The sequence below is a fragment of the Podarcis liolepis genome (genome assembly GCF_965112155.1).
Source record: "Podarcis liolepis genome assembly, chromosome: 6".
In the NCBI taxonomy this organism is placed as follows: Eukaryota; Metazoa; Chordata; class Lepidosauria; order Squamata; family Lacertidae; genus Podarcis; species Podarcis liolepis.
In genome coordinates this window covers 46,975,694-46,991,965 of record NC_139559.1, presented here as the reverse complement: position 1 = coordinate 46,991,965, position 16,272 = coordinate 46,975,694, and the positions used below count along the sequence as shown (strand labels likewise).

General features: G+C 46.1%; 1 protein-coding gene across 2 annotated transcripts in view; it reads right to left on the bottom strand.

The window, feature by feature from the left end:
- Window positions 1-1,709: 1,709 nt before the first annotated feature.
- The window catches only part of TBC1D22B (TBC1 domain family member 22B), a 38,206-nt gene continuing 23,643 nt past the window's right edge, over window positions 1,710-16,272 (bottom strand). For both annotated transcript variants that reach the window (XM_083509396.1, XM_083509395.1), the window contains exons 9-13: window positions 6,529-6,635; window positions 5,313-5,388; window positions 4,702-4,829; window positions 4,354-4,449; window positions 1,710-3,828 (exon numbers count right to left, since the gene is read on the bottom strand). In XM_083509396.1, the coding sequence (XP_083365522.1) occupies window positions 3,700-3,828; window positions 4,354-4,449; window positions 4,702-4,829; window positions 5,313-5,388; window positions 6,529-6,635 (536 nt within the window). In that variant the 3' untranslated portion in view covers window positions 1,710-3,699. The remainder of the gene's footprint in view (window positions 3,829-4,353; window positions 4,450-4,701; window positions 4,830-5,312; window positions 5,389-6,528; window positions 6,636-16,272) is intronic.

Sequence of the window (16,272 nt, the reverse complement as noted above, 5' to 3'; positions counted from 1 at the left end):
CCACCATTAGGCTGGCAAGGCAATCAAGCCTGCAAACTCAGAACACTCCAAGGAAACATCCAGGTATACACAAAAAGATCCCAACAGAGGCACCCGACCAGCGACAATTGCAATCAGGGCTGCTGGGGGGCGGGGAGAGCCATTTCAAAGTGGAGCCTGATTTTTTCTGTGGGGGTATTAATTAGATAATTCCAGAGTGAAGCAGACCATTAGCAATCAATTACAACAAAGCACTGGCAATAAATGCAGATAATTAGGCTCCCAAAAAGTAATTATGTTTGTTCCACTCCACTGAACTTTTTATTTTAATAGTAATTAACTTAGGGTGGGGGAGAGAAAGTTTGAGTGACCTGCTGTGCCCGGCCCCAGCACACATGAAAAATGGAAGGATGGCCAATTCTAGCTGTGAACTCATCGGAATAGACCTCTTGGGCAAAGGAGGAAACTAATGCCTTTTTGGCTTTTAAACGGTGATAAATCAGAAGGGTTTGCCACAGTGTAACAATGACTTGCCTGGTTCATCTGTTCAAGGATGTTTAGATTTCTTGTTTGGCTGAATCATACTTTGTGTCATCTCTGACAACAAATGAGATCAATGGGAACTGCTATTCTGAGCAAGGAAATCCACGGTGAAATGAACCATTACCAACTGCTATGCTAAAGAGGCAACCCATCAGTGGGTTCATCCTTCCCATCAGATGCCCTTTGGAGACCCTACTGAATGAGGCCACAGTCAGGCCGCCAGTGCCCCAGAACTGTCTTTAAGTAAGAACACTTTTACGTGCTGCATTAACGTCTCAGACCTGCCTGAGGAGCCAGTTGGCCTTTTGCTGCTGCAACATTATTGAAACTAGGCTGTGGTCCAGGATCACTTGAGAAGACCAAGCCGACTGGCTCAGGGAGGTGTCAGATAACACCTTGGAAACCCCCAAGCTATACTGAGTACTTCTTTGCAACACAGCCACCTCATTGGCATAATTTATGCTGACCTAATGCAAAGACAGAGAAACCAGACTTCCCTCTGGCCCCAAAAGATGCTATCCTCGCATGTAAATTGCCCTGGCAAGACACCCGTGAGGGAAGACAATTTGAATTTCTACTCTCCTCGCAATTCTCTCCCTAATTATGTCCCACATCCAGACTGTGCTTTTGGAGTGCCCAGAATATGAGCTCAAAGTGGTAATTCTAAAACAGGGGTCAGCAAACTTTTTCAGCAGGGGGCCGGTCCACTGTACCTCAGACGTTGTGGTGGGGCTGGTCTATATTTTGAGGGGGGGGGGATGAATGAATTCCTATGCCCCACAAATAACCCAGAGATGCATTTTAAATAAAAGCACACATTCTACTCACGTAAAAACACCCAGCAGGCCCCACAAATAACCCAGAGATGCATTTTAAATAAAAGGACACATTCTACTCATGTAAAAACATGCTGACTCCCGGACCGTCCACAGGCTGGATTTAGAAGGCGACTGGGCTGGATCCGGCCCCCAGATCTTAGTTTGCCTACCCATGTTCTAAAAGGTGACAGAACTAAGCATCATAAATTGGGGTATTCCTGCTTCAGGAGAAAGGGCAGAATTAGACTGGAACCTCTCAAAAAGAAAGAGGAAAGCAATGGGAGATTGATTCAGGAATGCGAGGAGGTCCTCAAAAGCCTCATCGCTCCTCAGCCACAAACCCACCAAGAATAAAGATCAGCAACAAGGGATGGTTTTCTCTTTTAATTAGTCATGTTAAACTAATGACCACCAGGTCGCTGTCTCGGAGGAAACAACAAAAGGCACACACACAAAAGAAAAAAAATCAAATCAGAATGCCTGAGAAAACAATTCCAGGTTAGGGAAGCAACATGAGAGACACTGCTGGGGGTTTGAATGGTGGAAAGGCCCTCACCCTTCTCATGCCTTCTGGTGCCTTCACTGGACGGCTTCTCTTTCTCGGCCCCAGGAGGAAAAAACAAAACAAAACAAACAGAGGTGGGCGCAGTCTGAAGCCTGATGAGAAGAACAGCAAAGGTTGGCCCAACACAAGGAGAGGACCTCAGCCTAAGGGAGCAGATCTGCCCCGAGAGGTCAAGGCTTGGCACTAACGAGGCTGCGCCTGCTGGCTGGAAGAAACGGTTAAAATGAAAAACATTCTCCATTTCCCCAATGAAAATCACATTGAGACAATGGTGGGGGAGAGATAGAGGAAGGGAGCTTAGGAGAGAAGCCATCTCCTACCTCCTCTGAACAGTTCGGAAGCCTTGCAGCAAGATGCCCATCTGTCTTCCCCGCTGCTCAAGCAAAGGACTAGAGTTTCGCTAGGGCTGGAAGAAGGAAAGCCAGGAGGTGCTGGCGAGGACCCTTTTCCTCGCTACAGCAATGTGCATGGGAGACTTGCTACAGAAATGTACAAGACTGGTCTCCGCTGCTGCTGCTGCTGCACTACTTGAGAGCAGAGGGCTGCCATGCTTGTTATAAGGGCATGCTGGAGTGTGGAGGGGGTAAGGTGGGTGCCTTTCAGGTCAACTTCCACCTGGTCCAAGGTGCCTGTTCCAGCAGAATGTGCCTCTCTCTTCAAACCCTTCACTTCCTTGGCCCTGGAGGTCGTGCAATGCTGCTTCGCTTTGGAGTCAAGTTTTCTGGACAGAAACAAAATGCTTATATCGGGGGTTGGGGGTGGAAATGAGCTAGTGCAGATGTGCCGACAGCTCTGACACCCTGGTGACCGGGGGACGCAGCAGGCCCACTGTTATTTGCAACCTAGGCAGCCTTTATACGCTTGGGGCGCACGTTATAAATATAAAATCATATCTGCTACAAACAGAAGACTTATATTGTACATCTTTTACCCATATACACAAGAACACAATATACACATAATGCCTTGGAGGAATGTCATTGTCACAGAAAGGATTTCCTTTTCGAAGCACAGCTCCCCCACCCTGACGCCCTCCGGTTCAACACACACAGTAGATCAGTCAGTCTATCAATCAATCAATCAATCAATCAATCAAGTCAATCAATCAAGTCAATCACAGGAGGCGTCCTATCACTTGTGTCATTCCCAACTGTGCGTGGACAAGACAGCCTTGGAACACATACGAGCCCCCGTATGCAGAGGGGCGCGATTGCGCAGGAGTGGAGTGTTACGCGAGAGTGTGTGTGTGTGTCTCTTGTTAACCTTTTGAAATGGTGCACTTCTTCAGACATGTGGAGTGAAGCTAAGCCCTGAGAGCTTCTTGTGTCCAACGGCACTGCCATCCCCTGGGCAGGACTCTTTGTAAGGCATCTTCATTGGGGACTTTGATTGAACAGCATCTGAAGAAGGAGAAGAAGAACACAGGCCCAGCTGGGAGTGTGTGAGTGTGTCTGTGCTTAGGCGGGTTAACAAGAGGCTGCAAGGCTTAGATGACCCACGCTGGAGCTTGGAAAGGCAGTCAGAGGCTCAGTTTATTCTTACAGCCCCTGCCCGCCCACCCTGCACCCTGGGCTCAGGTCACCGTCACAGCACAGGACACAAATGGTAGTTTGAGTGGCACATCCACGCACAGAGTGGTAGGCAGGCACACGCAAAAGTTAAGACAGAGGTCCAATGTGAGCTTTTTACAGCAGAGCGGCTCCTTGTCAGTGGCTCCGAGGACTCGGGTGATGCAATGCCACAGTGACTGGGATCGGGCCAGCATGATGGGGAGCAGAGGCGGATCCCTGGCCCCTATCGGCGGTAGTGATTGGGCGCATCTGCAAACATGTACTTGAGTCTGTAGGCTTCGGCGAGGAGGAGTCCAATCTCTTCGTTGCCCCAGTGTATTGTGGGAAGGTTTTGTAGCAACATTAGAAGGCCCTGAAATTAAGACAGAAACTTGGGTACCCAGAGAGAAGCAAGATGTGGCTCTTGGTTTTTTGTGTTTGTTTTTTTTAAAAAGCAAAAGCCCTTTTTGTTCTGTTGTGGTTTCACGTGTTGAGATCTCTACAGCTATGGCAGAAACCTATATCTGTGCAGTCTTGTTTCAATTAAACATGAATTACAGCTACTGATTTACTGATTTTCACTTTAGGGGGAAAGAAAAAGTGGTGATTTTGACAACAGACAAGGGAGAATGTAGTATATTTCAAATATCCAAACACAGAATACTTGGGTCTTCCTCTAACAGGTGACGCACTAAGTTTACTAGATCCCCCAGTCAGGGAAAGCATTTTTTTAAAAAAGCCTGGATCTCTGGATTGGGGAATTTCATGCCCCTAATCACATGCCAGAGATATTGTTGCTCATGCTGCCATCTGTTGCCTTACTCTAGACAGATACATCCTCAAGCAGGATAATTATGCGGCATCCTTTCCCAAATGTAGCTGCCTTCTGAAGATTTACCTGGAAGTCCTCTTCATCCAAGATCTCTTTCCGCCACTTAATCAAGAATGCAGCGCAGACATATAAATGGAAATGAGAGAATCCCTCTGGCTCAGACTGGAAAAAAGACACTTGGGGTTAAAAAGAATGGAATTAGCATGGGTTTATTTATTTTTATCACGGCTTCTCCTCAGTTTTATGGGGCTGTATGGATGTGACAGAACTCTTTTATGTCTTCACATGAGTATGCTGCCACGCAAAAGCTGGTTTGTAGTGCCTGCTCCCGTATAACTTTTTCTGGGAGAATCCCTACTGAGCACCATTCTCCAATCACAAGGCTGGACAGTAAACAAGCCAACCCACCCGTACCTGGTAAGTGTCCCAAAGGCGGATGGTGCAGCGAAGAGGAAGCTCCCGCATCAGTAAGTTGTTCATCCAGCGGAAGGCGAACTGCAGGTATTCCACTTCATACTTCCTAAAGTGATTGTGTACCTGCTCTGAAACAGCACATGCCATTTACACGGCTGAATATGGAGTGTGGCTCATAGGCTGCGTCTCAGGAAGCTCCACTTTCAGCCACAGTCTCTGTTCCATCCAACCAAATCCCTCCCACATAACAAGCCCACGCCAAATGCCTCCCACAGGCACCGTTCAGATGCTTCAGCCCCCTTCTTCTGATGAATCACATATTCTCTTGTGTGCCTCTCGGCTCATGGCCTCTCACCCACCCCCTTTCCCCAGCAGTGTCCCATTTCCAACATCCCTTAATGGCATCAAGCTAACAGATTTGACCCCCTGGTCTGACTACCACCTAGCACTGCCCCCAGGCTAGAGAAGCTTCCAGAAGCCTGCTTTCCGCTTCGTGCATTCCACCCTCAACGCCGAGGTGAGCCCACAATCGTTGCAACTCGGTTGGAGATGTGAACAATTAAGAACTTGGCAAGTTCGACTTCCCCTCTGGTAGCTTGAATTTCACCTACCATCGATACGGCTGACAAGTTCCTCCAGTGCTTTGACTTTCTTTTGGATCCCCGGCTGTGCAAACGTGTAATTGTCCTGCAGCAAAACACATGGTGAGTTTAAGAGGAGCAAGTCCAGCAGATACATGCGCCATTGTTTCTCTTAGCCCAGTGTCGTACACGGTGGAAATGCCTTCTGAGGGCAACAAGAAATGCCAAGAGGTGGAACCTGGGACCTTAAGACATGCAACTTTTCCTCAGCTAGGAAACACAGGTGCTATAAATCTCCTGCAGGGTGAAAGAACCATTTGGATGGTAGCAGTGGTTCCTGAAGGAGGAAAAATAAAAGAATGGGGAGGGCAGTGACAACCATTTTTCTCTCCAGTAACAAACCCATTTTCTCAGGAGTTTGTTGAAGTAATACAGCAAGATAAAAGCAAGGAGAATGAGAGAGGCAAGGCTGATTTGGTTTGGGGGCAAGTCTGCCTGGAAAGCTCCATTCCTCATCAGAAAGTGAGGAAGCTCTTTTCTGTTGGCAAGCGACCTCTAGATCTACAAAGAAAGGGAACCATTACAGCTTCAGAAAAAGCCATTTTGAGGTGGAAATGTGCCCAATCATATGGAGGAAATCTATGCCAACGTTTGTGAGAGCTTGAGGAAAACGACGCAGAGCTCACAGAGCAAAATTTCATTTGGATGAATGCATAAATAGGAAAAGGAAGCAGGAGCCTTTAGCTTGAAGCTTACTGGGAAGGGGGGATCCTCAATGAAAATAAAGGAGAAATAAAGGAAGGTGTCTTGGGCACTACTGAGAAGTAGGCTGAGGAAGGAAGGTTTAAAACAGGGACGGGGAATCTCGGGGCCAGGGCTCAAATATGGCCCTTCAGACCTCTATGAGGCCCTTGAGGTTCTCCCTAGACCACACCCCTCACTGGCCCTATGGCGGACCCTCTTTGAGTGTTTTTGTCTGGCCTGGATGCATCCCTAATCATCCCTAAGCAATAATACTTGTTGCTTCCCTGGATGGAGGATGGGGAGTTGTGTGAGTGTGTATAGAAACTAGCTTACTATACAAAGGTAAAAGTAATGTTTGGATGCTCCTCCTGAAGTGAGGGAGAAGGAAACATGATCGGGATGATTAGTACTAAGATGATAGGGAATGCAAAGACGGAGTTATCAAAAGTATAGAGAGATGCAGAGAGGCAAAATAAGTGGTGCATAAGAGGAAACTCCTTACCTGTATCCCATCTAGCAGTTTGCTCATACACCAAAAGCTGTCTGCTTCAATGCTCCGCATCACATCCTGAGACAGGTTTGTTACATCAAAATTTTCCACGTCTTCTTCTGAAAAACAAAGGGCGGCAGGCTTTGGGGAGAGAGCAAGGCCTAGGGATTTATCTATTTTTTAATAGCTACCCCACTCTTATTTATTTACATCTCACCTTTTCCTCCAAGGAGTTCAAGGTGTCTTACATGGTTCTCCCCGCACGCCTCATGTAATCCCCACAATGACCCTGCGAGGTACGCTAGGCTGAGAGTAACTGGCTCAAAGCCCCCCAGTGAGCTTCATGGCCGAGTGGAGATTCAGACCCTAGTTTCTCTCAGGTCCTAGTCTGACACTCTAACCCAGGCTTCTTCAACCTTGGCCCGCCAGATGTTTTGAGACTACAATTCCCAGCATCCCTGACCACTGGTCCTGCTAGTTAGGGGTCATGGGAGTTGTAGACCAAAAACATCTGGAGGGCCGAGGTTGAGGAAGCCTGCTCTAACCGTTCTGTACCTGAGGTCCCCAGATGTTGTTACACTACAATTCCCATCATGCCTAGCTGGCAAGGCCAATGGTTAGGGGTGGTGGGAATTGTAGTCCAACAACACCTGGGGATGCAAGGTTGAGAAAGGCTACACCACACTGGCTCTCTTCAGCTGCAAAGGCTTGAGGAGTGGCTTAAAGAATATATGCAGGGGGAAAGCAAACTCGGGTGCTTATGTTTTAAGTTACATAGAACCACCCTGGGATCTTTGGATAAAGGACAGTATACAAACTTAGGGGGGGGAATAATCATTGCAACTGACCAGCTGGGATGGAAACAGTTCTGGGAGAGGAGCCAAAAGGAGCTGGTCTCTCAGAAGAGCAATGAGGTGCCCTGCGTCCCATCGCTGCTTTTGCCACAGCCTGATGAAATGCTTAATGCCAAGTGCGGAATATCTGTCTTCTTTGCTTTTTAAAAAAGCATATATGAGCTGCCAGCTGAGAGAGCCACCCAGATGTTTGATCCAGAGTTACAGCATGATCCTGAAGGAAAACCCTGAGTCAAGGGAAAGGTGGTGGACACAGGCCAGTAAGGAGGCTAAGAGAGGGTTAAAAGCTAGGTGTGAGCTGGAAGTGGGGTGGAGTCAGTGTATATAGGGAAAGGGAGGAGCAAAAGGGAGGAGATTTTGAAAAGGGAGGGCTGAGACTCAGGTGGTATCCGAGTGCTGCAGCGATAATTGGCTAATCCCAAGGTCAGAGCTGGAGGCTGAGCAGGCAGAGACCATTTTAACTGCATCCTGACTAGGTGAGACAGCAAGAATGGCACTTAATGCCCCTGGGAGAGGCACAACTAGAAGTCTTGCAGGAACTTAAAGTGGGGCACACAAGGGCTGCAAGATGTTAACTGGACTCAGTCTCACTTGAAATGTGCCTGCATTCCTGTTTATTGGAATACCTCTGTTCAGTTGCTGGGATGAACCAATCTTTCTGCATCCATTAACTAAGCTCAGGCAGGGAAACCCCTACTAAAATGAAGGTGGCTTTTCTTCTCTTTTAGCAAGGGATTCTTGAATCAAGAAGAGGTTTGCACTGGAATCCCCTGATAAAATTGGGGGGGGCATTTATAAAGCCCTAACTCCAAAGCATCTTACACCTGATGTTGTTGTGATGTCAGGTGATTGGCAGGTGGGTTCACCAGACCAAGCCTGATGGGGATCTGGCCTGTGGAGCCCAAACGGTTTTTCACCCTTTTTACAGGGACCCCAGATATGGAGCTCTGTGATGTTGAAATGCCACCTCCTCAAACATGCACCCTCCAGGTCCAGGTTCACTGTGACACGCAGAACTCACACGGTCCTACCTGTGACCAAGGTCGCCCTAAGGCACACAACAATATGGCTTTCTAGAGCATTTTGTACCAGCAATGGTCAAACCAATTCCATCATCACCATGATGGAAGCTTCAACTCAAAAGGTGGACAGAATGGAGTGCACAACAAGTTCACAGGGACAGCTCTGCTGCCAGCTTGCAACTCTGTTTAGCACACTAATTCTGCACTTGTCATCTCTCCCACACTGGTAATGAAGGAAAGTGAGACAAGCCTGGGCTGCTGATAGGGGAAATATGGACCAAGGGTCAGGATGGCATCTGTGTATATTCACTCTTTCAAACAACAGCCATGGAATCCGGAGAATTTCCAACTTTTATTTCCAATAAAAGACAGAGTAATTGAACCTACAACTCTCACCATCTGATCCTCCTAAATTTCAGGTGTATATGGGCTGGGCTTAATGTTATTGGGGAAACACACTGTAGGTGTTCAGGGGCTCTGTTTTTTATTACTTCACATATTCCAGGATTGTAGAATGGCATTTATGAAAGGTTTCCAGCCTGAGCCTTGATGAGTCATGATTACAAAGCAAAATCTGAAATGCTACGGTCAGTTCCTGCTAAAGGCATAAAGTCTAATCTCATGTGATTATTATTTTTTTAAGGCTCATGAGAACTCCTGGAGTTACATAAGTTTCTGGAAGTACCTGATAAAGCTGCATGTACCTGATAAAAGACAAAGAGCTGTACATAGATCAAGTTTTACAGAAATAACTCTGGAGTGCATAGGTCTTTGGAGATGAATGAGGCAGGTATAAATCTTCCTTTTTGCCCCATTTCTCTTTCTATATAAACCCTTCTCATGTTATGGTTCTAAAGACAGATATTATATTCAGCAGCACTGCCCAGTTCTGATTCTCAACAGGGCTGGTCCCTTTTCCTTCCACATTTTAAGTTCCAATTTTCCATTTCATGCCTGGGAGTGGGGTGGGAATGTAGGCCAATGGTAGCTGAAACCAAATTCTATAGTACCCCCTTCTCCCAAAAAATATATCCAAACAAACCAATATGTTGAAACGCCATAGTGAAACGATACTGCATCCTTATACGTACATTTTTAATAGCAGTTGATTTTGCAGTTACAGAATTGGAATTGTTTCTTAAAATACACTTCCAAATTCTTCCTACTTTTTAAGGGCAGGATTCAAACCAGAAATTGACATTCCTTGTCAATCAAGACCTATTGCTCCCCACCCCCAGCCCCCTCTTGCTCCATCCATCTGTGCAAGAGTTCCGTGGTTTCTCTGATGCCAGGATACAATTGTCAAATCCATTAAAAGGCAGCAGAGGAATACAAAACTGGCCACTCTCTGCCTTAGTGGTGGCTGCCTTGCTAATGGATATCACAGAACGTCCCTAGCAAGAGATGCTTTGGCTGGCAGCATTGAACAGGAGGTTACGCTTCACCCATGATTCTTTTGAAAAGCCAAGGACAAGCCATTCAAACCTCCTACAGTGTTAAGAGCTACTGCTGAGCAACTGGCCTAGTTCTCTGGTTCAAGGAATTGAGAGCTCTGAGCCCAGGAAGGGCAGCTGCTTTGGGATGCAGATAGGCAGGCACCGAACTCTACAAGCTGTATTCAGAGCAGGATTTGTGAAAGTCGGCTTTGGGCTCTGGTACCTTCCATTAGAGTTCGCAGCCCCATGGGAGTTAGTTTTGGAATAGATTAGCCTCCATTTCAAAAAATAAAATCCTTGCAAGAGGAAATGCATTGAGCTATTCCTTTAAATGGGACGTGGGTGGTGCTGTGGTGTAAACCACTGAGCAGTTTAAATCCCTGCGACGGGGTGAGCTCCCGTTGTTCGGTCCCAGCTCCTGCCAACCTAGCAGTTCGAAAGCACATCAAAGTGCAAGTAGATAAATAGGTACGCTCCGCCGGAAAGGTAAACCGTGTTTCTGTGCGCTGCTCTGGTTTCACCAGAAGAGACTTAGTCATGCTGGTCATGTGACCTGGAAAAACTGTCTGTGGACAAACGTCGGCTCCCACGGCCTATAGAGCGAGATGAGCGCTGCAACCCCAGAGTCGTTTGCGACTGGACTTAACTGTCAGGGGTCCTTTACCTGCTTCATTTGAAACCCAGGAAATTTAAGGGACATCATCAATAAGGGACAGCAGCGGGACACGGCGCTGGGATAAGGGCGTTTCCCACCAAATAAGGGACGTTTGACAGCTATGCGAATAGCTGAGGAAAGCACCTAAGGAGGCTGCCTTGCCTAACGGTAGAACTGGCCCTGGAACAATGAGTAAAACTGGAATAAGTTTGGTATGGCGTGAAGGAGCAACGGTATTATTGATTCAAGAAGCAACATAGGAGTGTCAGAAGCTGCCTTATATAGAAGTCAATCAAGTTCAGTAATGTCCGCACTGAATGGCAGCAGCTCTCCAAGATTTCAGACAGGGACCTCTAACTAGCCCTATCTGAAGATGTCTGGGATTAAACCTGGAGTCTTCTGCACAGAGATGCTCTATGGCAATAATGTGTAATAGCCCTGCCAGCTATTTGGAGCTTAAAGTATTAATTGCTGTAGATGGAGGGCCACAAGCTTTTGTCTTTACCCTCAGACCAATACCTCTCCCAGACACCACCATTCCAGCTTCAGGGTGGGAGTGGGGGTGGGAGCCATCACTGAACAGCAGGAAGGCACCAATCCTGTGGCAGCCCAGCAGCAAGCAGCGTATGAGTCACATTAGGGTAATGGAGATGGCAGCAGGCGACTAACTGGCAATGGCAGTCAGGGAAGGAGAGATGGGAGATTCTCCCAGGCAGCCCACCCTGAGTCTTTGAAACGCACATTGTCATCAACACTAATTGCAGCTTCACGAAAAGACTCTGCAGACTCTCAAAAGCGTAACAGCTCTTAAACAGTTTCTTACCCATCAAAGGTCTGAAAGTTAAATCTAGCTCTAAGCAATTAGTGTCGGCAGTGATGATGGACTGTCTTCACATAAAGAGACCCCTCCACTTCCCCCATCAAACCTGAAAGGAACGCGCCATTCACCGCAACCAGCCTAGCGGCATTAAAGGAATCTCACTGAAACAGGCTCTTCCAAGTCTTTTCAGCTCCAGTTAATTTTGGACCCCAGCAGGAGAGGAGAGCCCTTTTTGCAGAGTCAAAGGGAGCAGCGCTAGCTCAAGAAAGGAGTATGGCTAAATGCATGTCTGCTGTGAGGTAGGTGGGATGGTTTAACTTGCGGCTGCCTGCCATTCAGCAATGCACTTGATCAGTTGACTGCCTTTTAATATTATCAATACAGCACTATAGGTGCCATTTTGAAAGCCGAAGCACTTGAGAGAGAACATACACTGTGATTTCATTCAAAAAGCCTACCACTCACAGTTAGGAGGGAAGGCCCTTTTTAATATTTTCTTTTCCATCACCTAATACAGTAACATACCTGAATCAAAGTGGTCTCACAAAATTAAAAAGTGCACCCTTTGCTTACAGTTCCATGGATTAAAAATCTACTCTAATTAATATTGACGCCCTCTGAATAATAAAAAAAGCTCCCATTTAAATCAAAATTCTAGGGTGGAACAAACTTTGGCAACTTCACACTACAAGGTTTATTTTAATCAGCTAAAAGACTGGAGACTCTTAAATATGTAACACAGGGAATGACCAACAGTATTTAGGAAAACTGTCCTATTCTTTTGAAAAAAGGCTGGAGATGGTAGTAAAACCTAACAGAGAAGGATTCTGGGCAGAATGTTATTGAAAGCTGAACTTCCCCACTGGATGATTACCGTATTTTTCGCCCTATAGGACGCACCTTTTCCCCTCCAAAAATGAAGGGGAAATGTGTGTGCGTCCTATGAGGCGAATGCAGGCTTTCGCTGAAGCCTGGAGAGCGAGAGGGGTCGGTGCGCACCGACCCCTCTGCTCTCCAGGCTTCGCAGACCTCTCTGCAAGCAGCGGGAGCGCTCCCGCTGCTTGCGGAGAGTTGCCTGCATGCTGAAGCCTGTGCGCGCTGAGCTCAGCGCGTCCAGGCTTTGCGGACCTCTCAGCAAGCAGCGGGAGCCAGCGCTGGGCTCCCACGGCTTGCAGAGAGCTGCCTGTTTGGGGGCTGGGGTCGGGGGAAGCTCGGGCTTCCCCCGCCCCAGCCCCGCGCCTGGGGGGGAAATAATTTTTTCCCTTTATTTCCCCCCAAAAAAACTAGGTGCGCCTTATGGGATGGTGCGTCCTATAGGGCGAAAAATACGGTATGTGCTGATCTCAAGCAAATCACAAACTTCTTTGTTTCTCATTCTTGGTTTACACTCTATACTCTACTGTACTTAGCTCATTCTGTTTCCTCTCTGTTTATTTGTGAAATAAAGAGAGCTGTCATGGTGAATGAGAGAGAAAATTGATGTGATGCCCTATTTCAGACTGAAATGTCTTATGGAAATCATACAAAAGCTTTTAATTTACACAGATGTCTGTGTTTGCAATTTTCAAGTTTGCACACTTAATTATCAAGTAGAACTTCAGGCATCTTAAAATTTGGTTCAATTATTTCAATGGGCAGGATCCCACAGTGGTTTAAGGGCACCTTGTTGAGTCTGGGACCAAAACCTTTGGCTGTTGCTGGTCAGATGTTCCTGCAGAATGAAGCCAGACTCAGGTTAGTAGTTAGTGCAGTGGCTAAGAAGCAAATGATCATTCTATGCCAGCAGCACACTGAACACACTCTAATACCACTTTAAGAGTCATAGCTTCCTCCCAAAGAATCCTGGGAAATGATGTTTGTTAAGGGTACTGAATACAATTCCTAGCACCCTTAATGAACTACATTTCCCAGGATTCTTTGAGGGGAAACCATGACTGTTAAAGTGATATAAGTGGCTTTCAATGTATGGTACAGATGTGACTGCTGTTTCTAGCCCTTTAAGGTTGGAGTAGATTCTCAGTTGCCTTGTGGTCTATTTCTGGTAAGCCTCCCTGTAGAGTGGCTTAAAAATGACTGATAAGGTGGTATATTAGGTATGCATTTGATAAATTTTGTAATTAGACGGTGCTTTTTTCTTTAAAAAATGTTTAGGGGCACTCTCATTTTGACTCAAGAAAATCACCATTTTATAGTTCAAATCGGGGGAAATAAATACAGTAAATGGACAAAAGTACAAATATTCACAAAATGTTTAGGGGTATGCAAACCCCCCAGAAAAAAGCACTGAGCCTAGAGAGTAAATGATTTTATGTACTGTAAATCTAGATATGTAAGGGTTTCATTGCCTTCTCATTGCTATTACCATTTGTATACCTCTCTGAAAAGTGATGCTACTGTTTAAGTTTAAAAATCCTAATTGTTGGGGGGAATAAATAAAACAATTGGTTGCATTACAGAGTATTTTTCTTACTTGTCTGAAGTATATTTTAGACTTTAGCAGAACAGTTTGTAAAATTCCATAGGCTGGAAAAAAATAATGCAAAGGACCAAACGGACTATCTATGAAATGGGTGGGAATGAAGCTAGTTCCTTTCTGGAGGATGGGAACTGGAATGGGAACTAATTCCTTTTTAGAGGAGGTAAAGTGGAACCAATTTATTTTTAAAACGAACTTTCCAAGCACTGCTCAGCAGTTACACTCACTTGTGGGACTAATGCGTAAGTAGGACTATGCTAAGGAGCCCCACTGCCTGACATAATACACACCAACACTGACATGGCATCCACACACCCCTGGCATCCCCCTCTTTGCAGAGGAGGCTCCCTTCTTCAAATATTTGTGCTGCGTGCATGGATACCAAGAGGTAGGAACTAGCGGGTGTGCAACATAGGAGCCAAGGCTATTCAGTGCAACCTCACTCTCGTGCATTGCTCTTTTGCATTGAGTATAACTTCTAAATGGGGCTTCAGAGAAGGAAAAGGTTGTACCACCATCCTTTAGGCATTCAGCATCATTTAAAAGGGTCAGGGCCGCAATACTTCAAGGACCACCTCTTCCCATACAAACTGACCCAGATCCAGCAATCATCTGATGACCACAAGAGGTCTGGGCCTTTTCTGCAGTGGCTGCTGGTTTGTGGCATACTCTCCCTAGGAAGGCTCGCCTGGCACCTTCTTCACATATCTTTAGGAGCCAGGCAAAAACATTCCTCTTCTCTGAAACCTTTCCATGGCCTTTTAAACTGTGTGTGTTTGGGGCGCATTATTGTTTTGTTTGCTATTATGTTATATAATCCTTGGATGAAGGGCAGTGCATAAATTTAATTAATAAATAATACACTTAATCACAACTGTTTGTACAGGCAAATCCAAGGTTAAAGTTAAGTCGTGGGCTCTGGCAAACCGTAGGCAAAGAGGGAAACTATGTCAGTACTATTTCAGACTGCAGACAAGAAAATCAAATGATGGAATGCTCCCTCTATGCAAAATAAAATGGTAAAACCTTACACAGAGAAAGATAGCATGCCCAGGAATATTACCTCCAACATGCTATGTCTGATTGACATGCATTAACTTTTTTTTTAAAATGAAGGAGCAAGCATTTCATCATGTGAGCCCAACTGTAGCCTGAAGTAGTTCAGTCCACTGAAAGCTTTACTGCCACATTTATTGTCTGTAAGAACTGGGCCACAAAATAATCAAGGGCTGTTTTCCCACTGCAGCATCATTGGCCAAGGAATGACATTGGTGAACAGATGATGGACACTCATAGCTTATTCCATTAATCCATGAGACAGCGACCACATGGCACTTTGTGCAATATGCACCCAGAGCTCTGGGGTCCCATCTCTCATCTAGACATCTGGCGTGATGTATGGAAGAATGTCCTGACAATCTATGGGGAGAAAGACCCCCAGGAGTGCAAATAAATCACACGGTATGTCTCCAAGTCCCCTGTGCTCTGTGGACCTACACTTTCTACATTATTCTGGGACCCCCAAAGCTGGGGTGCAGCATATCAATAACCTGAGTGAAGGTAACAATCCTGAATTAACAAGCCCCATGGCAGTAGGACTGTAAAGCTTAGATAGGCTTCACATGCCCTATTTGGCTACTGCAGTATAGCAGCATTTGTCATGGAAACAAGTAACACATAGGAGGTGGGAAGTGATGCTGTGCATCTCCAAACGCTCCATGAACACTTGACAGGGAGCCATGGATGCTCCCGGTTCCCTAGTGCGTGTCTACTGCATCTCAAAGTGTGCAGGGGATGTGTGCCACATTCCTTAACACTTTATACACACGTTACATACATAGAGATGCACACACAAGTGGAGCAGCCCTTAATCTTAAGAGTCCACCCCTATCCAGAATCTCTTTCCCTTAATTTAAAAAGTGGAGGCAGTGGTTAATTAACAGATTTATTGGCTCTGCATTTAGTAAGGAAAAGGGTTTCTGCGCATTCGCTTGTATCTTCATGAGTTTTAGGGTCCAGCTCTGGTGGAAGCTTGGATCATATGAAATCTTCTCCAAGTGAACAAAAGTTGCCTGCCCGTGTAAAATAGTGGCAAAGCATGAACCAGGATGCCCTGGTTCAAATCACAGCCCGGCCACAAACTTTCCAGGTGATCTCAGGTAAACCAGTCTCTTTGGACCAGATTAAATTAAATCGTTGTGCTAGCAGGAGCCAGCACAATGAGTCCCACCAGTGCAGCAGGGATTCCCCTGCCCACCAGATCAGCTCTGGAGTGTTTGCAGAACTGGTAGAACAGGTTGTGGAGGGAGGAGGTGGTGACAGTTCCATCAGACAAGCAGAAATGCTAGCATGGAATGAGTGATCTCCTTAGTGCTACTTTGAATTCCATGCTTAGTTTTAACCACTACCACCCCCAATATGAAATATGGGGATAATATTACTGAGCTGCAGTTGTAGGGAGCACTAAGAGCATTCTAAATCACTATTTTTAAA